The sequence below is a fragment of the Lytechinus variegatus genome, chromosome 17 (genome assembly GCF_018143015.1).
Source record: "Lytechinus variegatus isolate NC3 chromosome 17, Lvar_3.0, whole genome shotgun sequence".
Lineage (NCBI taxonomy): Eukaryota > Metazoa > Echinodermata > Echinoidea > Temnopleuroida > Toxopneustidae > Lytechinus > Lytechinus variegatus.
The window spans coordinates 26,429,893-26,455,296 of NC_054756.1; the positions used below are offsets into that span (position 1 = coordinate 26,429,893).

General features: G+C 37.2%; 1 protein-coding gene across 1 annotated transcript in view; it reads left to right on the forward strand.

The window, feature by feature from the left end:
- Window positions 1–16,512: 16,512 nt before the first annotated feature.
- LOC121430599 (ZP domain-containing protein-like) overlaps window positions 16,513–25,404 on the forward strand; it is a 49,423-nt gene continuing 40,531 nt past the window's right edge. Inside the window, exon 1 of the mRNA XM_041627917.1 lies at window positions 16,513–16,777. Within this exon, the coding sequence (XP_041483851.1) occupies window positions 16,513–16,777 (265 nt within the window). The remainder of the gene's footprint in view (window positions 16,778–25,404) is intronic.

Sequence of the window (25,404 nt, forward strand, 5' to 3'; positions counted from 1 at the left end):
GCGCGATCAATTAAAAAAAAAGATAACTTCATGTACTTCGGCCTAACCTTACTCTAATTCCATGCCCTAATGTATAACATTTGAACTGTAAAGAAACACATATAGCTGAGGTGGAAAAACAGGGTTAGAGAAAGGGTGGGGGAAACAATGGAGAACTTCAATATTGTCATTTAACCGCGCGCAGCGAGGAAGCAAAATTCATATATAAATTCAGAGCAAGAGTGAAGGAATTTCTCTTGTGAGAAAAAAAATACAAAGACGAAAAACCACAAAGCTACCTTTATTCCCTTTCCTCCCTTCCCTTTTCCTTTTCTCCTCTCTGTTTTTCCCTTCTTTTTTTTCTTTTTGGGGACGTTTGGGGGGGGGCTGACCGCTTCCACCGCCACCCTGGCTACGCGCCTGTCCCATAGTGGTGATATACATGTATCTTTCCAATTCAGAAAAATTAAGTTCAGTAGGTACCCTCCCTAGAATCAGTGTTAGATTGTCATTCATATTCATTCATTTTGTCAATCAGCATTATCAAATTTAAAATTTTAGCACTGGTTTGGCTCGAATGAATATCTATGGCCTGTCAGTTGTGATTAGACCCGTGCAACCCTGAACGTCAGTAATTTGCCACGTCGTTTGTAATAGAAGCATTTAATGGCATTTGGTATTCTTACGGCAAATGATTTTAATTCCAATAACATAATTGATGAATTATGTGTCTTGTATAATATGAGATTAGAAATTAAAATAAAAGCTGGATGAAATTTGTAAATGTTTGTATTTGGTTGTTAGATAGCTGAAGATGATGAGGACTAAAGACTTGATGTGCCACGTGTTCTAAGTTCATATAGAAAAGAATATGTCCTTGTGTTTCCAGATAGATAAGCGTGAAATTATGATCAATGCTTTGCATTTATCTACTGTCAACAATGTTTAATAATCAACAGATGGGCAGGAAAGACAGTAATACAAGCTTGTTTTCCAATAAAGTCCTTCAATTTTAACGATTTGTGTGTCGTGTTTTTCCCAGGCATGTTTTAATTTCAACTCTTTCGAACTTTCACATGTTTTGTTAACCATGCTAACATTGAATCCCATTTGTCCGGGAAATTTTTCTCTTATTATTTTTCAAATGATAAGGAACGTTATTTACTCCCCTCAGCTTCTATCAGCTGGTCTTTCATGGCAGTTTATTCTATCCTTGCCCCTCTTAACCCCCATGATTTAAGTTAACCTAAGAGTCTAGTCAGCTTTGCAAACCCTATAGTAGACTTGTTAAGAGGTTGAACGCTGCATTTTTAGTACAAATGTCCCACTTGGCACAAATGTTCCTTGAGTCATAAGAAACGGATTCATCCAAAGAGACACGCTGTATCTATGCAAAATAAGCAAGTAATTTGCATAATTTGCATATTATGTCGATATAGTATAAAAAAGTAATTCAGAATATATATGGATCATTGAGATCTGAAGAACAATCGACCAAGAAAAACCGCTTTGGAATTGCATAGGCTGCATTAGTCTGCAATTTTATTCAATCTGTATAGAAAAAACAGAAATGAATGCATCATAAGTATTTGTTCAATTTGCACAAATAAATGTTGACTTTGATTTTACATATCAAATATCTCGAGTCATTTTGTCATTTATATAGAAAATGAACAATTAATTGTAAGTCAAAGGCTTTCACCTCAATACGAATAGATATGAGGCCTCTAGTCTTAGCCATGTCATAATTTGCATGTACTTTTCAAATGTGGAAAAGCAAACGTTTGGTGTATAACAAAACACTTTAACTTTTATAGCATAAATTAAAGAACTTCATCCTTATTGAAGCTCACACATATTTTTCTAAATTACGAGAATCACAAGTGCTTCATCTCGTTAATTATGCTTAACTTGTCTGTCATTTTAATATGACTGACTTTTGTGTGTCACTTTAAATTTAAGTCTTGTATCCAAAGACACATTCATAAATAAACACACCAGTCTTGAATAAGACTAATCAAATAAAACCTGCGTTACACGCATTCCATTTGATCATTTAGAGCTAAAAAATATGGCTTGGCAATTTCTAATTACATGAGCCTATTTCCTTAAGCCCAAATAGCATTTAACCTCCAAAAGAAGCATTTGACCTTGAGCTAACCTTCATGCCCAAAATACCACTTCCTTGAAGGATAATCTAAATGTGACCAATGTAAATGTATATAAAACCTAGATGTATCTGCCAGGCATCATTTCTATGCTTGACCCCTGTTATAGATTTTATACAAAACAATACACAAACTATTGTTTCTTGACTTTTACCCTTTGTATCAAAGCTAATAAAAAAAGCTAATGGCCTATTATCAAAAACCTATCCCTAAACAAGTAGGCTTTCATTGATAAATTATAAGCCTCATAATATCAATATGACACTTCAACGTTCATATTAACGTAAAATTCAAACTTCCTTTCTATCTGTTTCCACAAATAATCGAAACCTTCAGTCAATATGAAAACTATCGGTATCTGTTTATATGAAACGACTCATTCATTGTTTCATGTTTGTTTATCTGAGAATGTAGTCTTCTAACCACTCTATGTTTGTAAAATAAATAATTGTTCTTTCAAACAGAATTCTAAACCATTTCTAAATTGACCTTATGAAATTCAATATCTTTTATCATAAAATGAGCGACATTTATCTCCATGTCATGTCTGTTTTATACCAAATTGATACATGTTATAATTTCGCCATTCTCACTGCGATGAAAGGCTTGTATCGCTTTCTTTGGCTCCTAACCCATGACAGAACAATCTGGCTATCTGTCATGAAAACCGCCTGTTCAATTTCTAGTCGCAGCTCTTTCTTCACGGTGGTGTACAGTCTTGTTGCCAATACAGCAGTTTGAAGTTCGAGGCGTGGCATGGTTAACTTCTTCAATGGTGCTACTCTCGACTTGGCTACCACAAACCTCACTTCACATGTCCCTCCTTCAAGCTGCCATCGGAGGTAGATGCATGACCCGAAAGCGTCTTGAGAGGCATCTGCGAATACACACAGCATGGGATTGTTAACAGCTGTTGTTGGTGTGAGGCTTCTAGCTATCCTAACCTCACTCAACTCTTTCATTTCCTTGAAAAGGGCTATCCACCACTTCTGATCTTCTTCTGGCAGTTTTGCGTCCCATTCATAGCCTTTTTCCCAGAGCTTCTGCATCCCTATCTTGGCACGAACCAGAAATGGCGACACAAATCCTAACGGGTCAATGACTCGTGCTATCTGGCTCAATATTTGTCTCTTGTTGAGACAACATCTTCGTCTATCTCATCTAGGTCCATCTTTACTTTGTAGGAGAACATATCAGAGGTATTCTCCCATACTGCACCCAGAACCTTTTCCTCTGTCATAGTTTCAAGGAGTCTCATCTCTTTATCCTCCTGGGCGTTTCCTGTTAATGGTTGATTGGACAACCATCCTTTTACCTTGAATCCTCCTTCAGCTAGGACCTGGTCAATCTCTTTTGTGAGTCTCTCGGCTTCCGGATTATCAGTGACTGACTCACATACGTCATCCATGTAGACACAGGTTTTTAGTACTTGGGCCGCTTCTGGATGTCTACTCTCTGCTTCCTCGGCCGTCTTTCTCAGCGCAATCTGAGCCATGGCTGGGGCAGGTTTATCGCCAAACGTCAGAACAGTCTTGATGTAGGTGTCTGGTGACCGGGTAGTTTGCATGTTCCGCCCCAAGAATCTATGAAAATGCTGGTCGGACTCTGGCACCAGAACTCTGTGATACATTTTAGATATATCACCACACACAGCTACTTTCCTCTCTCTGAATCGAAGTAGAACTCCAAGAAGACTGTTAAAGAGATCTGGCCCTTTCATCCAGTACTCATTCAGTGTGTGGCCTTGAAAAGAAGCAGAAGAGTTGAACACTATGCGTACTGGTGTACTTTTCTTCTCTGGCCGCAGCACTGCGTGGTGAGATATGTAATTTACTGGCTCTTGGTAGCGGTCTATCTCACTGTCAGCAAGCTTTCTGGAAAACCCTAAATTTTCCATTTGGTTCATCTGTTCATTATATGCTGCTGCATATACCTCATTTCGGGCTAGTCTCTTCTCTGTTGTTACCAATATCTTTTCCGCTTGTGACCGATTATCTGGTAGAATGTTGGGATCTTTCTTCCATGGGTAGGAGACTTGCCACTGATTTCCTACTTTCTTGCAAGAACTTCTGATCGTCTGTTCCTCAATCTCCTCTTGTCTACTGAGACCGCTCGACATACATTGTACAATGACAGGACGTCGGTATCACGCCCATCGTCTCCGAACTCCAAAAGTCTGTCAGATCTACAGGATTTGATATCATCTTGATATGAAAGACTTTACTGTCCTTAGATTTATCCGTAGGTTTTACGCCGAACACCACCCAGCCGAGAGGAGATCGCCGAGCCGCGAGGTAGCCATCTTCTCGAACCTCTCCTCCATGAAGTTTAGCATTGTCAATACCCACTAAGACGTCCACTGAACCACTACCTATTTTCAGTTCATCATTCTTTAGGTGGAACCTCCTTGCAAGAGCCTCGTTATCCACCGCAGCGATGTTCTCAGATATACAGGGGATACCCATGGTGCTGATAACAATAGGTCTCGAACTCTTCCCACACTCTCTCATAGGAACCAGATACCTCTTAGTATGAAGCACCTCTTCAGTTCATCCTACTTTTATCATAGTAAAAGTAATTGGCACACCTTTTAGCATCAGCTCCTCAGCAAATGCTTCCCTGATCAGACTGGTCTGTGATCCAGAATCTAATAATAGATTTCCTTGATTTGTACTTGCAGCTCGCCTGTTGCCAATCACATCTACAGTCAGAACTGGAAGAAGGGCCTCATCATCACCAACTGCTGTTATCCCTACTTGTTTGGTAACATTTCCTTCTTTTCTTTCGGGTTTCTTGCCAGAGTGGAGTAATGGATGATGGAAGTATGAGCATTGTACTCCGTCAACTGTTTCAGTGCACCGTTTCTTTCTCTTGCAAGTTGAAATACGATGATCCTTACTTGCCTTTTTAAGGCAATTAAAACAAGCATAGTTGTCTTTGACCATTTGCATTCTCTCATCTAGGGATTTGGATGTAAATCTTGTGCACTGATCTGTCCACAGCATCTGTTTTCCGTCCTTTTGGGTGATGCTACTGTTGTTGATATTTGATTAACGGCACCACTAGACCTTGCATCACTTCTGACAGGTGCTGAAAACCGCAGTCTTGCCTTCATCTCCACCTCCAGGAATTGAAGAAGGACCTCCAATGTAGGCGACGTGTTCCCTTGTTGAGAACGGAACCATAGCCGTCGATTTCTCTACACACATCTTCCTCTCGATCAGGGCTAACATATGGCTATTATTCATATCACTACCTCTGCCAATCTCGTTCAGTGAATTGTAGCTTCGTCGTGCGAGGTTCACAAAGTTCTCAAACATTTCATCTTCTCCATTCTTTAGGCCTTTGATCTTTGAGAGGTCATTCACGATAACATCAGCAATCATCCGTGGATCGCCGTACAGCAAATCCAGTTGCTTCCAAGCAGCATCATAATCTTGCCCCAGTCCTTGTATGTTCTGCAGTGGCTTTCCAGAAAGACAGGACTTAAGGATCATTAGAGCATCTCTTCCTCCATACTGTCTGTGAACCACATGCTGAAAGCCAGCCTTAAAAGAATGATACTCCCTTAAGTCGCCAGTGAACTTGGGTAGCTTAGGTCTTTCCATCTTGAAACACGATGGCTTAGTTCCTACTCTTGTTCCATGTGCTTGACTACTACATAGGAGAAGCATCTCGTACATCTTGCATTCCTACAGGTTGTCCATCACTAGCCGCAGCTAAGTTTTCCAAGTAATCCTTTTCTTTGACCTGTAACCTGAGGAACACTTTCTGGCATTCATCCATATACCTCTCTTCCTCTTCAAAGATAGTGTCATCTTCAATGGTATCAGTAAGAGCTTCGTGTTTCAACTGAAGATCCTTGTAGGCCTCCTCATAGTCCGACTCTGCTTTGGATTTATCATTAACAGAGCGTTCTTCATTTACCAGAAAATCCAAGGCATTTCCCAATCGTGTAAACCTGGCCTTGGCACCTCTTCTCTTCAACTTGAGGCTCTTTTCCAGTTCCGTCATGGTTCCTCAACACACCCAGTATCCCGTCAAACAGAGAAATTGAATTGTTGGATCACTGAGATCTGAAGAACAATCGACCAAGAAAAACCGCTTTGGAATTGCATAGGCTGCATTAGTCTGCAATTTTATTCAATCTGTATAGAAAAACCAGAAACGAATGCATCATAAGTATTTGTTCAATATTTGCACAAATAAATGTTGACTTTGATTTTACATATCAAATGTCTCGAGTCATTTTGTCATTTATATAGAAAATGAACAATAAATTGTGAGTCAAAGGCTTTTACCTCAATGCGAATAGACCAATTTCACGGCCGGTTTATGTATTTGGCCCTCTATCGGCGACGCCATTGCTGCGGTGGGCAAGTGCGCTGACATCGATTGGCTCTGTGTACAAATTCAATGAAAGATTACAGATAAGCTCTGATATTGTGTCATTAACTTCATCATAAATCAATAAAATAAAGCATGGACACCTGGGTAGACGATGTAAGACAATGGCCATATCTGACCTATGAAGGTATGATGAATTTTTGCACTTTGGCTACTTTTTTCCCTTAGTTTTGCCAGTAAAAGTGAGTTGATGATGACCAAGAATCGCTGTTGGTTTTCATCAGGGAGCTCACTTCTTGTTGATAGTACATTGTGTTAGAGTAGCGGGAGAGTGAACGAGACATAGAGTGAGAGAGAGGATGAGAGAGGGGAGAGGGGGGAGAGAGTATGTGTGAGAGGAGGGGGATAGTGAGAGGGAAATAGTGAGAAAGGGGGGTAGTGAGAGAGAGAGGGGGGGGGGGCTAGCGACATAGTTGCCACAGTTGGCATAATTATGCTTTTTGGCATAATTTGGACCGCTTCAGCATCTGGCATTATGCTTGGCATAATTTGACAAAATTCAGCATAATTTTAGCATAATTTGGACTTTTTTGGTGAAACCATTTTCCCCGACCCTACAAAATGTGAGACAACTCGCCCTTGCTGAACCGAGGCCGTGTATTGTATTTCTGTGGGCCGGATGAGCGGTCTCGGGGTGACTGAGTTGTCTACCGGGTGAGTTGTCCAAAACATCTCTATGGATCTTACGTGTACGTAAGCTCCCGAAGGGAGCTAGAGAGGCAACTCTTTTCGCGCGGTTTTGATTTTCCAAAGGTTTTATACATAACAAACATGGCTGCCATTTGGCCAATTTGAAGGTTGATTTTGGAAGGTCAATGTTTAATTCATGATAATGACGTCAAAATACGCATAATGCACTTGTATGATTGGATAAAACGCTAATGTTTTATTCATGTCCTCATGCCTTAAACATTATTTTCCGTCCCACAATTCCCTACGATATCTGTGCGAAGTGTCGTTCTTTTTGATTCTGCGAAATTCAGCTTTATGAAATACAATAGCAAGTCTCAGTGGCGTAATTACGGGGGGGGGCATGTGAGGGCACGTGCCCCCCCCCCCCATCGGCTGGTCAAAAAAAAACGGGGAAAAGGAGAAAAAGAGGGAAAAAGGAAGAGAAACGTAGTGGGGGAAGAAGAAATTGTTTATCATAGTATTATATTATGTTATGTAACACAAGAAGCATTTTTTCACAACTTTACTTTTTTGCTTAATAGTGTCTTCATTGTTCCTGGCGCTCACATAGACTTTTTAACGAGATATATAAAACTGCTGTACTAAAGCCTCCCGTTTTCAAATCAATGTACAACAAAATAATACATTTCCTCTCAATTAGAGTTATTATTATTTTAAGTAGTAATATATTCTTTTTTATGACTACTGAAAGTTATTGCCCTATTTTAAGGTCTTAATATAAAACATTTTCTGTCCGTGCTAACGTTCGCATTAGTGGATTGGTGAGATTTATGCTCTTCATGAACTCCTAAAATCAGTCCTTAAATGTCAATTTTTCTAATCTGAATATCACAAAATTTTAGCTCGCGCTTCGCGCTCGCAGTATTTCATTAGTGAGATGCGTATGATAATCATGATTACAATGACTTCAAAAAGTGCTCCATGTGTTTAGATATAATTCTAACAAAATCAACATTTGCTTGGCACTTGCATTAGATTACTATGGTGAGATATGTATACTCTGACTTAATGGATTCGTAACAATAGTCCTTAGAATGCCCCTCTTCAGGTCTATATTTCCTAAATTTTCAGCTCGCGCTTTCGCGCTTGCAGTATTTGATTAGTAAGATACGTATGATAATCACGATTACATGACTACAAAAGGTGCTTCATGACTGTGTTTAGATGTACTTCTAATAATTTAAATCAGCAAAGGATGGCACTATAGCATTAGATGACTATGGTGAGATATTTATACTCTTAACGGATTCTAACATATAATCCTTAAAATTTCCTTGTTTAGGGTCAGTATATACAAAAATCTTAGCTCGCGCTTCGCGCTCGCATTGTTTAACGAGACAGTTAAGTATGATTACAAAACAATTCGCTTATAATGTCAATTTTTAGCCCTCAATGTATAAAATTTTCAGCTCACGCTCGCATTATTTAATCAGTGAGATACATATTCGTTTGATGGCACTGCCTGTCCTTAAAATATCTCTAATAGGTCAGTATACCTGACAACTGAGCTCCCTAAGTGACCCGAAATTTTTGCTGGTGCCCCACCCCCCATGCCGTGACCCACGGTACGCCACTGGCAAGTCTAATTATATGTTTTTAGAATTGATGTTCGAAATTTGTTTAAACTTTTTTTTCCAGATGTCTTGTTAAACCTTAAACTTGAATGTTGTAGGTGTTTTCAGATGCCTTGATATACCTTATAAACTTGAATGGTTTAGGTACATGTGTCATCAGATGCCTTGTTGGACCTTTGACTTGACTTCTGTGTTTTCACTTTCCACATGCCTTTTTATACATTAAACTTGAAACTCGTGTGTTCAGATACCTTGATATACTGGGTACATACATGAAACTTGCTGCTGTCTTTCCACTTGTCTTTTTTATACATTACACTTGAATTTTACTATGAGATGCCTTGCCATACCTCAAACTTGATGACTTGTTATACCTCAAACTTTACTTTTGTAGTTATTTTCATATGCTTTGCAAACTTTGACAACTAACAAATATACATGCCTTGTTATACCTTATTAAGTAACTGCATAGCCTTACAACCAATTCTATTCAAAACCAAAAAGAGGTACTCCCTCCCGTTAGTGTGCGAATTGCAGAATCGAGCTTATATGTCGGTCAATTCCCATGTAAAATGTATGCAGTTGGCAAGTACATGTGTACTCCTGTTTTCATGAAGTAAGACTGTTATCTGCTTCTGAATTTTGGTAGCTATGTAATTGTTATACATGTTGGTAGATGCATTGTTATGCTTGTATATAGATTTGATATTAACCCTAAATCTCCCGGGGTATTTTGATTCTTGTCATTCCCGGGGGGGGGGGGCCATTATGGCCCCCCCCCCCTTAAGATCTCGGCCGCCGATCGCGCGAGCGACGCAAAAATTTGCACGCTGGTAGTGTGCGATGTAATCTACAAGGCTGTATGGTAAAATTTTCCAAAATAATGAGATTTTATTTTATATGAATTAATTATGCTAATTTATGCATAAATCATACTTTTTGCTCTAATTCACTAAATAAAGCTCCTAGAATGCTAATTTTTGGTAAAAATTTTCTTTGTAGCATTCTTAACAATCGTAATTCAAAAAAACTTTGGTTTGGAAATAAATTTCTTATGTATTTTATTGCTTTATGAATTTCCTATGTATTTCCTTGTTTTTTTTACTTTTTGTTTTTTATTGTTTTTTCAATGGAAATTGTTCCAGACATAATTTTGATCATAAACAAGGCAAAATTAATTAAGTTTAATCAGTAAAAGTAGAAATAATGATACATTTATGAATTTTGGCTAAATACGCAATTTGCATTGGATTTGTACATGAAATCACGTTTATGAGCAATTTTGGGTCTGACATGCACTTGCATAATGTTACGTAATGTCGTAACCGCGTACCCGGGCGTCATAACTTTGGTCTCAAAATTGCGCGAGACTTGAATGTAAAAAGTCAGTGAGCGGCGAGGTGAAGAAATTTCGCGCAGCAGATATATCGCGAAAATTGTTGAGGGGGGCCATTATGGCCCCCCGGGAGAATTAGGGTTAAGTCATGAGTTTAAAGGTCAGAAGTCTGAGGTATTTCATTTTGTGCATGCACACATTATAGATTATATCAAAATATTTATGTTGACTCAGGGTCTCTGTGAAAATACCTCACAAATAAGCTGCAGATGCCAATAATTATACCAGACATATATGGAAATATATGCGTCATTTTGTGTTGTTCTAAGCTTCTGGTTGTAATTCAGTTGTGCATAGCGCATGACAGATGTTGATTCATGATGTCATAATCGCAGTTAAAGAACAAATGGGTTGAGAAAAAAATATACCATTTTTAAATTTCATTTTAAGCAGTCACAAAATTTGAGACAGAAATATTCAATAATGTTGTTAATCGTCTTTTATAGATTTGAAGCAATTCCTGCAGCATCATACAGAAAAAAAGATATAACATGAATTTTACATGCTTACGACAAGAAAGTTTCCCCCCTCGGTTACTATGTCAACCAAGTATTCCCATGCAGGATCTAAAAAACTTATTTTGAATATAGAACTATACCCCTTTTCAGCAAGCTTGACTATTTTGTTTATTAAAGATTAGAATAAAGACAGGCAGGGTGTGAGTGGCGATGCAAGGCTGGATGCATTTTGTGTGTGTGTGGGGGGGCTCGGGCCAATATTTTGTTTATGTTTTTTTTAAGTCTTCACAATCTGGACAAGATACATACAGGTTTTCATACCCCCCGCCCCTTCTTTCAGGCTTATCCCAGTGCATGAGAACCGTGCAAGTCATTGCATTTTTGTATCTACTTAGCAAATTGTTTATTGTAATTAGATTGTCAAATTTTTTTATTATTTTTTATTATTTTTTTTATATTTGATTTTATAATTTAAAAAAAAAATCAAATTTTATTTTTCAATTTTTTTGTTTTTTTAATATTTTTTATTTTATTTATATAGACCTATTTATTTATTTCATTTGATTTCAAAAAATTGTTAAGTCATCTCACCCATTTTTGCATAAATTTTAGCGTAATTTAGTATTTTTTGCTGCTCCATGTTGTTATTTCATTTGGCATAATTTTAGCATAATTTTGCGGTCCTCCCTAGCATAATTTCATTTTGAGCGCTGGCCACACTGGCTAGCGAGAGAGTGTGTGAGAGAGGGAGAGAGAGGGATAGTGTAATACAGAGAAGGGGATAGTGAGAGGGAGAGAGAGAGGGATAGTGTGAGATAGAGAGGGAGAGAGAGAGAGAGAGGGACTGATATTTCCATCTAAGCATGATCAAATAAATCCCCCTCCCTCCCCCCACAAAAAAAAACCACCACCACCACATTTTATGCAGGCCTATAAGTATCCAAAAGGAGGGGGCAAGGCAAGAGAATAAAACAGAGAGGAAGGAAGAAAGTCCTTTCTGTTGATATTTTTTATCCATTCCTTCATCACGGCCTGGAAACCTATGCAGGGAGTACGGCTTCACACACAAACAGGCTTCATGAGTCCAAGGCGAGTGATTTTCACATTCACTTTGCTTCCAATCTTGAAGCTTTCTCCAATTGTTGTGGCAATTGAACACAGCACAGCTGCGACCTGAACTTCTCCGATTAATGCTCATTGTGAATCTTACAAGAAATCTGCTCAATTGGTCCAAAATAAAAAAAAATCGAACGAATGTACCGAATAACCTATTGACTTGTGTACTATAAAAGTTGATTCGCCCACCGCAGCATGGCGACCAGTCTGCTGCCCTCTCACGTTGTGAAATTGGTCTATATATATGAGGCCTCTAGTCTTAGCCATGTCATAATTTGCATGTACTTTTCAAATGTGGAAAAGCAAACGTTTGGTGTATAACAAAACACTTTAACTTTTACAGGTATGCTTTTTGCATAAATTAAAGAACTTCATCCTTATTGAAGCTCAGACATATTATTCTAAATTACGAGGATCACAAGTGCTTCATCTCGTTAATTATGCTTAACTTGCCTGTCATTTTAATATGACTGGCTTTTGTGTGTCACTTTAAATTTAAGTCTTGTATCCAAAGACACATTCATATACAAACACACCAGTCTTGAATAAGACTAATCAAATGAAACCTGCGTTACACGCATTCCATTTGATCATTTAAAGCTAAAAAATATGGCTTGGCAATTTCTAATTACATGAGCCTATTTCCTTAAGCTCAAATAGCATTTAACCTCCAAAAGAAACATTTGACATTGAGCTAACCTTGATGCCCAAAGTACCACTTCAATACCACTTCAATGACCTTTTTACATAGGCTATATATCGTATTATGGTATCTCTGAGATAAAACGCTGCATGTTGGTGATATTGGTGTCAAAAAGCAATTTTTGCAAGAAGATAAAATGGCACAAAACAATAATAAAGAATTATCCTTCGCCTTTGGTATCCAAAGTCAAAGGTCAAAAGTTAATAATTATATAGATATTCATGCATGATCCCCCCCCCAAGAAATTAATCCATTATATTCACATTTTATTGTAATTAATAGAAAGATCGCTATTTGTAATGAAAACTTGCTTGTTTAATAATTTCACTCTGAAATAAAAATAAATAATGGCCATGAAAAATATATTTAGGGGTTAGAGGTCAATCAACTATTTCAATAACGGCAGGTCTTTCAAGTAAACAGGTCGATAACTTGATTGTGGCATGTAGGTGTATAGTGATTCTGATGGGAAAAAGACTGACCTGCTTGGAAAATGAACAGAAATTTAATAGTTGATTCCTTGACCAATGATGTCAAAATACAAGTTCAAGGTGAAATTGAGATCAAATAGCACTTTTTAATATATTTTGTAGTAATGCATTGCCAAAAGTGTAAAAAGAAATCATGTATGATATGATTTGAAATGGTGCATTTATCTAGAATAGCAGCATTAAAATATGCATTTTATAAATCTAAATCAAGGTACTAATTTCTATGTAGCAATAGGTCACCTCAAATGCTACAATTAATTCTATAAACTATAACTTAATCTGTAAATGGAAAGAATAAGCATCATCCAAGAACATTTTCATACCTGTATAGCCAGGGACAATGATGAAGAATTAAAAAAAGGCAATCATTAGAGCTGCAGCTTTGGTCATAGTAAATGAAGTTAGGTGTCTCAAATTCGGCAAAGAGTAATCAAACTCTTGAAAACCTTCTGACATTTTCAGGACTTTGATCTCGCCCATGCAATGAAAGCCTGTCAAGGGATATACCAGGATCTACATGTATATTATTAGTGATATGTTGCACAGCTTGATCCTCAAGAACTGGAAGTGATGCTGTAGGAGTTTTGTTAGGTCGATGGATGTGTACTTGTAAGCTATTGTCTCCTTTTGAATTTCATTATTATATGCCTAATTTGTGCATGATAACAACAGTTGTTCTGGACCAAATACATGATCCTTGTACAAATTGATACCTAGTAGAAATAGCATCATGGGTGACGTACGGCAGCTGGAGAGCAAATATGAAGTTTTGTCCTGCAGCATTAGCATCTTAAGAGATTCTGGCAGCTCGCAATGAGAGGTAATTAATGATATGGGAATTCATCTTTGTTGAAGTTGAGATACATGCTATTTACTATGAAAAAAGTGGCAGCTCTAAGTATGACCTTCATTTCATCTTCATATTCATCCCTCTGCTGTTTGGAAATTCTCTCAGATGATGCTAGCTGTGACATGAGAGTGAGACCTATCCTATCCATTTTCATAAGATTTAGCTAATAGTTTATAGTATTTATTGTATCATTGTGGTGAGTGGACTATCGCTGGACAGGAAAAGACACGACCACCTTGATTCAGATATTATGATGCATTAAATGCTGCTACTTAAGATAAATATTTCAAATTATATACTCGATTTCTTTATTTTTGATCAATGCTTTTGGCAATGCGTCGCAGTATATGAAGAAATGTTATTTGGTTATCAACCCTTTTTACTTAATTTCCACTGATATTTTGGAAAGAGTTCATTGACCTCTGACCCCTAAATAGATTCTCCATGACCTTCATTACTTCAGAGTGAATTTATGAAACCTCCATGTTTTCATTACAAATTAGTTATCTTTATTTACATTATAACAAATACAATTAGAATAAATGTTTGCTATTTTTATATCATACAGATATATAATATTTCATTCGATCTTGGAATTCAAGGTTGAAACTTTATTCCTTCTACTGGTTTTGGCGTTGTTTAATCTACTTGTACAATATTAATCTTTGCATTTTGGCACCAAGATCACCAACCTGCGATGTTTTATCTCAGAGATACCATTATCATTATCTTATGTTAAAAAGGACATTGACCTTTGTCCTTGAATTCTAAATGTGAATGTGAATTCTCGATGCTTAATGTTATTTGATCTTCCTGCATGTAAGAATCTGTGTATTTTGACAGCAAGAACACCAACCTTTGCCGTTTTATCTTAGAGATACCATTATATAATATGGTATATAATGTATAAAAGGTCTTTGACCTTTGGCCTTAAATTTTATGGGTGAATGTGCATTCTAGGTACTTAATATTTTTCCATTTGATCTTCTGGTAAGAATCAGTGCATTTTGACACCATTATCACCAACCTGCGCCTCTCTATCTCAGAGATACCATTATACAATATGCTGTATATAATGTAAAAAGGTCTTTGACCTTTTAAAAGCGTTGACCTTGAATTTCATTGGTGAATGTCCATTCTAAGTACTTGAATTCATTCTATTTTATCTTCTTGTAAGAATCTGTACATTTTGACACCATGATCGCCAGCCTGTACCTTATCATCTCAGCGATACCATTATACAGTATGGTATATAATGTAAAAAAAGGTCATTGACCTTTGAAAGGCTTTGACCTTGAATTATATCAGTGAATGTGCATTCTAGGTACTTAATTTTATTTTATTTGATATTCTGGTAAGAATTTGTGTATTTTGACACCATTATCACCAACCTGCGACTTTCCATCTCAGAGATACCATAATACAGTATATATGAACAGGTCACTGACCTTTGACCTTGAAAAAAAGCAGTTTCCACAACCCGCATTCCTCCTAACTTTTTTTGGTAAATGTTGACACCCATACCTACTCGAATCAGTTGAAAAACCATTTCCAATAATTTTATTCCAGATTGGTTACTTTGGGGTCTAATTTAGGAATACTATGGGACAACCAGATAACAACAAATCCCGCCAGTACTACCAGCCTTCAGAAGGTCTTGGATATTCTACTTAATAATTCGATGTTTCAAGTAGTAAGGGAGATTACTCGTCCTGTTTCAAATAATATCCTTGATTTAGTGGTTACCTCAAATCCTGCCCTGGTAGAGAATGTGTCTATTCAGTCTGGTATATTGGATCACAATATTGTTACCTTCACGCTTGCTGCAAACCAAGGACCTCTGTAAAACCACCTAGAAAGGTCTTCCAGTTCCACAGAGCTAACCAATAGCAACTGAAGAATGCAGCTGCAGACTTTTCAACTGAATTTCTTCAATCGAATCCAGAAATGAATTCGGTAGATAAAATCTGGAAAGCAATCACCAACTTTTTGAATAGGTGTATGTCTGAGCTTGTTCCCTCCAAAATGAGTAAGGGTAAGAGGCATCTCCCCTGGGTTACTAGAAGCATTAAATGTCAGATGAGGAAGAGAGATAGGCTTTTCAGGAAGGCACAGACACAGTCATGTCCAGAATCATGGAAAGCTTACAGGCAATATAGGAATCAGGTTGCTAATAATGTGCATCGGACAAGTCGGGAGTATATCAACAACATCATCCGGAAAGCCTTAAAGACAATCCAATGTCCTTCTGGTCATACATCAGGACATGTCGATCTAAAAACATTGGTATCCAAACGTCGCGTACTCCGACCAAGCTTTGTGCTATAGCCTTGGATAAGGCATAGGCATTGAATGACTTCTTCCAATCAGTATTCAATCGTAGCCAGCCTCAATCACATGTGCAGAAGAGATCATCTCCTTATCCAGCCATTGGCCACTTGCACATCCATACGACTCAACTAACATCAGTAGTACATGATGGGTCTTCTATCCTTCAACGTCGAAGTCAAGTGGACATCATCTTCCTCGACTTCCAGAAGACCTTGGACCTGGTCCCACACCATCTGTTGTTTTCTAAGCTTGAATTCTATGGAATCACTGGTAACTCTCTACGTTGGAAAATGTCACTCCTCGCTGATCGGAAGCAGGCAGTTGTTGTTGATGGATCAAAGTCAACATGGAGAGACGTAACATCAGGAGTGCCGCAGGGATCCGTTATCCGTTATCTCTCCATGTTGACTTTGATCCATCAACAACAACTGCCTGCTTCCGATCAGCGAGGAGTTGGCCCGGGCGAACTCTGCTTTTGCTGTACATCAATGACATCCTACATAACGTACAATCAACGATGCGTCTCTTCGCAGATGACGGTGTCATTTACCACGAGATCAAGCATTGTGTCGACCAACAAATCCTCCAAAATGATCTCCAACAACTGTCTAGTTGGTCTACCAAATGGATGATAGACTTCAGCATCAAAAAGTGTGCAGTGTTAACTATTACACGCAAACAAACATTGCCAACTCGTCCGGCAGAAAGCAAGTCGTACTCTTGGTCTCCTGCGTAGGACTCTTTACTCTTGTTCAAGAGATGTGAAGTCTACACATCCTTAGTGCGCCCCCAACTAGAGTATGGCTGTGAAGCCTGGAATCCATACAAAGTCAAAGTCACGAACCTGCTTGAGCAAGTACAAAGATCAGCGGCTCGCTCCGTGTACTCGGACTATAGGATTTCCACATCACCTTCATCTCTTGTGACGTCACTGGAATGGGAAGCACTACACACACGCCGAATCCTTGCCCAATGTTCCCTCTTTCACAAAATCCACTACCATCATTGTTTTTATAACTCCTCCACCTATCGTCACCCCAGCAACATTTTTACAAGACATGATCACAACTTGAAGTACATCATACCTGAAGCCACATCGACCCCTTCAAGTTCTCGTTCTATCCATGAACGATAAGGAAATGGAACTGGAACAACCTACCCAGCTCAGCTGTCAACACCAAAGGAATATCCAGTTTCAAGGAGGCTGCTCTCCCTGCCATCAGAATGATGCAGCCCCCTGTTGGATCCTATATGTTTTAAAGTCTTAAGCTTGGTTTTTACTTGCACTCAACATAGCATGTTTTACTGTACATATACAAAATTGCTATGTCTATACATCACCATTTCTGCACTTCATGATGCTCCTTTCAGTGGCTCACTTTATTTATCATCTCAGTATAGCTCTGTATGAGCTGCCATAGGGATTTACATCAAGTGTCAAGATATTCATGACTTGAGAAGTTTTGCATATTTAATGAGCTTGATGCGGACACAAACACATATTTTCATTCGGTCATTGCTGCTCTAACTGTGCATCAAATTTCATGATTTCATTGTATTGAAAATGAATCATTCTTTCAGGTCATGTGTTTGAATTTATTCAAAGATTTTGAAATATGGGTTAAAGTTTTGATCTAAAATATGCTACAAAATAAATATTTTCACCTGAAGAAACCTGCTATTTTCACACTTTATTTTTGTTTGAGTTCAAAGGCTTTTTAGATCATGATAGAGCTGAATATGTATGCTTTAAAACGGTGTAGGTTTCAAAATAAGAATTGGTTTAATCGGGTCAAGATCACACTTTTCATTTGCCAAGTACATAAAGCAGCTTGAACATAAGAATACTGTACTCTGATTGGTCAAAGAGACCGCACACTGGAAAATTCCAATGGTTCAAGTGTCTGGGTTCATGGGGAGGTCACACTTCGCATGTGTTCATCTCCTCAAATTACCAGCGTATGTTGTTTTGTGAACCTTATCCAGCCAATCAGAAGTCTGGATTTCATGCAACTACAAAATTTCAGAAATCTCGTCTTGTACCTTGGTAGGAGAAATGTGATGTTGACCCGATTAAAAGGCGCTGCATATCAAAATTGGCATTGTGGGAAAGTACAGAAGTTCAGCTTTATGGTGATACATATGTCATTGAGGCTCAAAATAAAACGTTTTAAAATCACGAGAGTTTACAAGGAGGAAGATTCAGCCACGAGATTTTTTGGATGAATCTGGCCTTTTTGCTCATTAGCATAGGGACCTGCGGTCTGAGCGAGCTTGCGTCTGTACATTTCATTCCAAGCTTTCTCTTGTTTGACCGTAAGGCTCCATACGGCAGCAAAGACTCTACAGTTGATGGCAAGCCTCAGAGCATAGTCAAGGGCTATGACGAACAAACATAATACCCCCCCCCCTTCTTTTCTTATCTCGGCTGCCTTTGGTGCGATCGTGCCGAAGTTTGGCACGTACACATTCTTTACCTCATAAACTACAAGTCACTATATATTTTTTTATCTGAAAATAACAATTTTTTTCATTTATTATGAGTAAACTATGCAAATCTATTCGTAAAAAACACTACGTGCATATTTAACACCCAATTTCCATTCGTAATTTATTTTTTTTCCGGGTATGATCTTTGTAATCGTATTTAAGATTTCCACAAATAGAGAATGTGAAAGCTATTTTTTTCTTTTTATTTACTTTTATGTTTTTTTCTTATGTGGTTCTTTGTTTCTTCATCTTTTTTCTTCTTTTTTTTCAGTGGAAATTATTATTTTTTTTTTTTTTTTTTTTTTTATTTATTTTATTTCCAGGCAAAAGACATCAAGAATAAGTACAAGAAGGAGAAATTACCACCGACTAGTGCCTGAGGATGACTAAAAGAAAAACTAGTTTCTGTTATGAAGCTCTCCTCACTAATCGGGGTTTACAAAATTAAATATACAAAAATAAAATCGGTATAAAATGACAATATAGATTTAGATTCATCTATTTCCGTCCAAACAAATGATATAATCCAAGTAGCAGTGTAAATACATGTTCAAAAGAATACATACCAAAAATAACACATACAGTTGTATAACATTTCATAACAAATATTGAAGATGAATTATCTGAACGGAGGGACTTGCCAAGAAAAGCAGAGCTTTTAAAAAAGGCAAGTCCCTAAACTTAGTTCCAATACTAATTAACATAACCTATATACAAGAGACGGACGAACCGTATTACAAACCGTATAACAACTAAATTAACCCCTAAATTAATTAGGCAGAACGATTCGAATGAAAAACTAATCACTCTTATATGAAGTGCTTCTCTCTCAGACTTTGTACACAAAGTTTAAAAAATAATTATCTTCGGCATGACATTTTCTCGTAAAAAGTCATGTGACGACGCGAGGCTATACCATTTGCCTCGAATTTGGGCACAAAGGTTGCCCGAGACTTAAAAAAGGAATAAAATTTCGCGGTTTAAAACACGATTTGCCTATTAAACCTAGTCTTCCTTTCTCAAATATAGACCTGACTACGCGATTATTCCTGTGATCGAGGGAGATCCGCTGTCTAATGATTATTTGCAATACTAGCTTGCAGGTCTTTCAGGAATGCCAATTCGTTTTTAGTCCCTGTCCAAGTCCAGGGGCTAATGCCCTGTATCAAAATATGACTTTCAATCAACAGGCTTCAGTTTGCACCAACAATCACTTGAATAACTTTGAGAGATTTGAAAGATGGCAAAAAGAAGCTGCTGTAAACTGCTTATCTAAAAAAAAAAAGAGCCAATGGAGTAAATAAGAGAGTCAAAAGGGGCCTAAGCTTTCGATCCTAGCAGAATCTTCTTCGGAGGCAAAATGACAAACATAAAAGGTGGAACAACCATAATATAGACCACAGACATACAACAGCAACACTGGAACAAGGAGACAAAAGGGGCATTAGTGAGAAGAGATGGTTAATGAAGGGGATGAAAGAAAAGGAGAAGGCAGACACAAAGGGAAGTTATACCCTTTTTACACAGGCTAAAATTTCCTTAACCCCGTACTATAGGTACGGGGTTCTGGATGAGACGACTTCTGGATGAGACAACTTCGCACCATCCAACCTCATGGCCTGAACATCCAAGAGGGAACGACTGATTAATCCTTCTTATCCACTTTCCATTTGTATACACATATGTTTTTTCCCCTCAGCTCTTTTAGATTAGTTACATTTAAGTTTCTGCCTCTACTTTCCTCCATATCTCATACAAGCTCAGCTCCTATTTTTCCTCCCTTATTCAGGCGATATAACATTCATTTTATATATATATATATTTTTTTTTTCTCTCTCCCTTCACCACTTAGATTTACCACTTATTTATTTTGCTTTTTTTCATGGTTACTATGTTTAATTTTTTTCTCAATACGCCCCTCTCTGATATTGCATCAGTTTCTTTATTTGCTTTTACCCTTTTAGGCAATTTGCTTCCCTTCCATATATATACAGGGTTTTTTTTCTACTATATAGTCTTCTGTTTTTTCCCCTCACACCCAGCGGATTACAATATCAGTTACCCCATTTGTAAATATATTATTTTTTCATTTTTAATATATTTCTATACTTTTATACTTACAGATTTATTTTATCACTTACTTTCTTCTCTTAGTTTATTGCTCTATCATACATACTTGTGTCTTTTGCACTTTATCAGTTGTTCCCTTCTCTTTCCCCCTTTTTTCCCCACTCTTATGCACAAGCTTATTATGCCTTTCTTTGTTACCTGTTTGACCCACCTCTCACTAATTCTCTTGTTTTTCATATCTTCATCATACCCTCTATCACTGTTTTGTTCCAGATCCTGTTTGATGTTGCCTGCCTCATTATCTTAATCCCTCTTGGCTTGAGGTCTTCCTTTGGCCTTACTCCACTAACTACCCTTTGTGTCTGCCTACTCCTTTTCTTTCATCCCCTTCATTAACCTGATTGGTCATCTCTTCTCACTAATGCCCCTTTGTCTCCTTATTCCAGTGTTGCTGTTGTATGCCTGTGGTCTATATCATGGTTGTTCCACCTTATATGTTTGTCATTTTGCCTCCGAAGAAGATTCTGCTAGGATCGAAAGCTTAGGCCCCTTTTGACTCTCAGATTTTAAAGATACACGAGAGATCCACGATCTCCATATGTAATGTAAAGCAAGCAAAATCCCATTAACACGTTAATCATTTAACAGTTTTCTTGACAACCCAAACCCTAACTCTATATTTTTTAATCCTACCAACACAAGAGAAATGATTAATATTGTTAACAATCTGCAGACTAAGAAGAGCCCAGGATTCGATAGCATTCCTAAGAAAATTATTTTAACTATCGTTCATCCTTTGGTGCACATATTAAATATTTCTATGAACACAGGGAAAGTACGTAATCTCATGAAAATAGCCAAAGTCATCCCTCTTTACAAAAAAGGCGACAATCAATTAGTTTCTAACTACCGCCCTATTTCATTACTCACCGCATTATCAAAAATTCTCGAAAAACTTATACATACACGTACAAGTATGTTTTTTGATAAATATCTTTTCTAAGTCACAATTTGGTTTTCGCGAAAATCATAGCACTTCACATGCAATTCTGTCGTTCATTGATAAAATCACTACATCCATAGATAAAGGTTTTCATACTGTTGGTATTTTCCTGGACTTCTCCAAGGCCTTCGATACCATTAATCACGAAATACTTCTTTATAAACTTTCTTGTTATGGTATTCGGGGGAAGGCCTTGGAGTGGTTCAGGAATTACCTAACAGATAGGTCTCAATTCGTATGAGTTAACAACGCTTCTTCTTCTACTCTTCCTATTACATGCGGAGTACCTCAGGGTAGCTTACTTGGCCCTCTTCTTTTTATTACGTACATCAATGACATTAAAAAAGGTTCAAATTTACTAACATTCATACTGTTTGAAGACGACTCGAATATTTTCTGTTCTCATGATAACGCAAATCAACTTGTAGAAATTGTAAACTCTGAACTCATACATGTAACTGACTGGATTAAGGCGAATAAACTATAACTTAACCTGCAAAAGACAAATTTTTTTATAACACCGTTCTTGAAAATGTTCCTCTTTTCATTTTCAGTTTATTTGCACCACCCTTTTCTCCTCTCTCTTCCATCTGCCTCCCTTTCCCACTCTTATAATTTCTATTAAAAATTGTATCATTATTATCGTTATCATTCCAATTATTATCCAAATTATTTTCCACTTTTTGTTGTCGCTTATACGATCTATTATGGTATTTTGTAGATTATGTACACGTATTTTAATTTCGTTTTCCACCCGTCTCTTCTATATAGGTTATGTTAATTAGTATTGGAACTATGTTTGGGGACTTGCCTTTTTTACAAGCTCTGCTTTTCTTGGCAAGTCCCTCCGTTCAGATAATTTTATCTTCAATATTTGTTATGAAATGTTATAGAACTGTATGTATTATTTTGAGTAAGTATTATTTTGAACATGTATTTAACTGTACTTGGATTATATCTTTTGTTTGAACGGAAATAAATAAATAAATAAAATCAAAATGTAACATGTTGGATGAAACTTGGTCAAAATTACGATAATAAATTAAAAAAATATTAATCATAGTACTGCCTTAAAATATAGTCTTAAAATGTTTGCTGTAGCAAAATTAAAATTCTACCGGTATTTTCTTCATAAAGGATTAATTAGTGATACTCGAGAAAAAGTAGCTACATAAAATTCCAATAATTAACATTAAATAAAATACCACCGTTCAATTAAGTTATTAAGGCCATGGTAATTGATATTTTGGTGCGCTGACGCAGGACATGTTGATATTATTAATCATGATTATTTACTGTAGCTGTTAAACCCATGCTGTTGGACCTTGGATGGGTGTGGCCAGTGAATATGACGCAAGTGGTCACGTGATCAAGACAAAGTGAATTTCAGCTAATCCAATATAGTCATATAAGTGTAGATTAAACAAGCAAAAATCGTTTGCTTCCTTTGATGAATTTCTGTCAACAGCCATGTAAGACTGTGGGTGGGCGTGGCCAGTGGCTGATAAATGTCAGAGGGTTTTGCTCACGTGATCAACATGATCAAGAGAAATTAAAGTTCGTCCACCTACAGTGTATTGCAATATAATCATATCAGTATTTCTCAAACAAGGAAAAAAAATCAGGGTTTTCTTCGTTTCAATAAATTATTGTATCCACCCAATTCGTATTGATTATTCTAATCGATTGGCGACAGTGCTCTAATCATCTTTCGGTTTGCTCGTGCAAATCTGTCTGTTCACATCACCTCTGCTACTGGCATACACAGGCCACACCCATCAAGGTCTTCCAATGGGCGTAACAGCTACTCCTATCGCTCTCCACAGTTACGTCAGTATTCCGAGGGCTGACATGATCAAGGCCATTACAATACAGATTTGGGTATAGTAGTCTGCAATGTCAATTTCCAATCAGTTGTCTGTTTGTTTCGAATGAGGACAGTTGCGCTTTTTTTCAAAATGTCTTCCTTACTTAGACTTGTTCTCTACTTTTGTGCTTTTTCTATGGCAGCTGCCTCTGGCGGTAAGTTCTGGTACCCATTTCATAAAACTTGTTTTAAACACTTCAAAGCTATGCTGATACCATTCGCCTTTATTGGATGATAGTAAAGTTGATCGATATAGAATTGTTAATTTCTTAATTTACCAAGTCCTTATGAATAGGGACCCTGATTTTGCCCTCGGCTGACATTAAACGGGTAGGCCCCCTATTATACAGGTTACACTTTGTAATTCCAAAGGTTAGTTATTCCGAAAATTCGTAATTCCGAAACATTCAAATTGCCTGTACCTCGATGTTCGTTTATCCGAAAACGAAAAAGGGTTCGTTAATCCGAACATTTGTGGCGTCATTCCGAAGGTTCGTTAATCCGTAAACAAAATAAGGTTCGATGTTCCGAAGGTACGTTAATCCGAAAACAAAGTAAGGTTCTCTATTCCGAAGGTTCGTTAATCCGAAAAATGAAAACCGGGAAAATAGAGGCAGAGGCAAGTGGGGGGGCACCGATGCTGTTCTATTGTTATGAGGATGGGACGGCAAGGGCGGCCAAACGAAATTTCGTTTGGGGGCAAAGCCAAAAATGAAACTCATACGTCAAAATGGGCACTTTGGTGATATTTTTACTTTGAGATTATCATCTCTGGGAAGTAATTGTGTGTTTTATAGTAATTTAGTAGAGAAAAGCATTTTTAAGTGACTTCTGATTATGGAAAGATGTATCGTTTGGCATTATTTTTCGCGAGAGAGGCTAATGAGCGAGTGGTTTTAAAAAAAAAATCAAAGATGAAGTTGTAAAACTCGTTTTGTGGGTCAATTATTATTAATATGTCATCATTGCGAGGTGTTGTGAACGTGAATCACAAGCTAAGACTTTGGGTAATTTTAAGAAGAAATTTAGATTTTAAAAAATCCGAGTAGGTTTCTGCTGTCATTAAAAAGATGTGCATCTAACTAAAGAATTAACACAAGCACAAAACGCGAGCTTAAATATACTGACCAGAAGAGGAACCTGTTAAGGACTGTATTTAGTGATACATACATTGTACTTCACCAATCGAATAATTGAGAGTGCGAAGCGCGAACTGAAAATTTGTAATATTCCAGCCTGGAAACTATTCTGAAATGTATACTTTGAAAAGAGTATTTATTTTGAATAAGGGCACATTTAATTTTGAAAAAGGGCATTTTTTCCTACCAAGATGGTTTTTTTTAATACAAACCGACCTGGTTTCAACAATTAAACAATGCGAGCACAATTATTTTTCATTCCGACCTAAAATTGACATTCTGAGCAGCTTTTTGTAATCACGAACGAGATGAGTAAAGTAAACAATTGATTCGAGGGCGACGAACAGGCGGAAAATAAAAAAGGATTTCAGACCTGAGAAAGTGTTACTCTATTAATGTCTTGTGAGTGATGAAAAGGATGGGTAACTGGGTATACACAAACACACACATAGGCCTACTGTTCGGTGGATACGAATTGAAATGCATTCCATTTTAAACATTGTCGACACTAGGTAACGGTCAATAAAATTGTATTAATACTTATATTCTTTATTACCATTTTTATTATGATCATCGTTTTGATTATTATTTTCATCATTAGTATTATTTTTATTTCTATTACCAGCAAAAGCTGTTATTCAAAATTACATCCAATCCAATACAAATCCT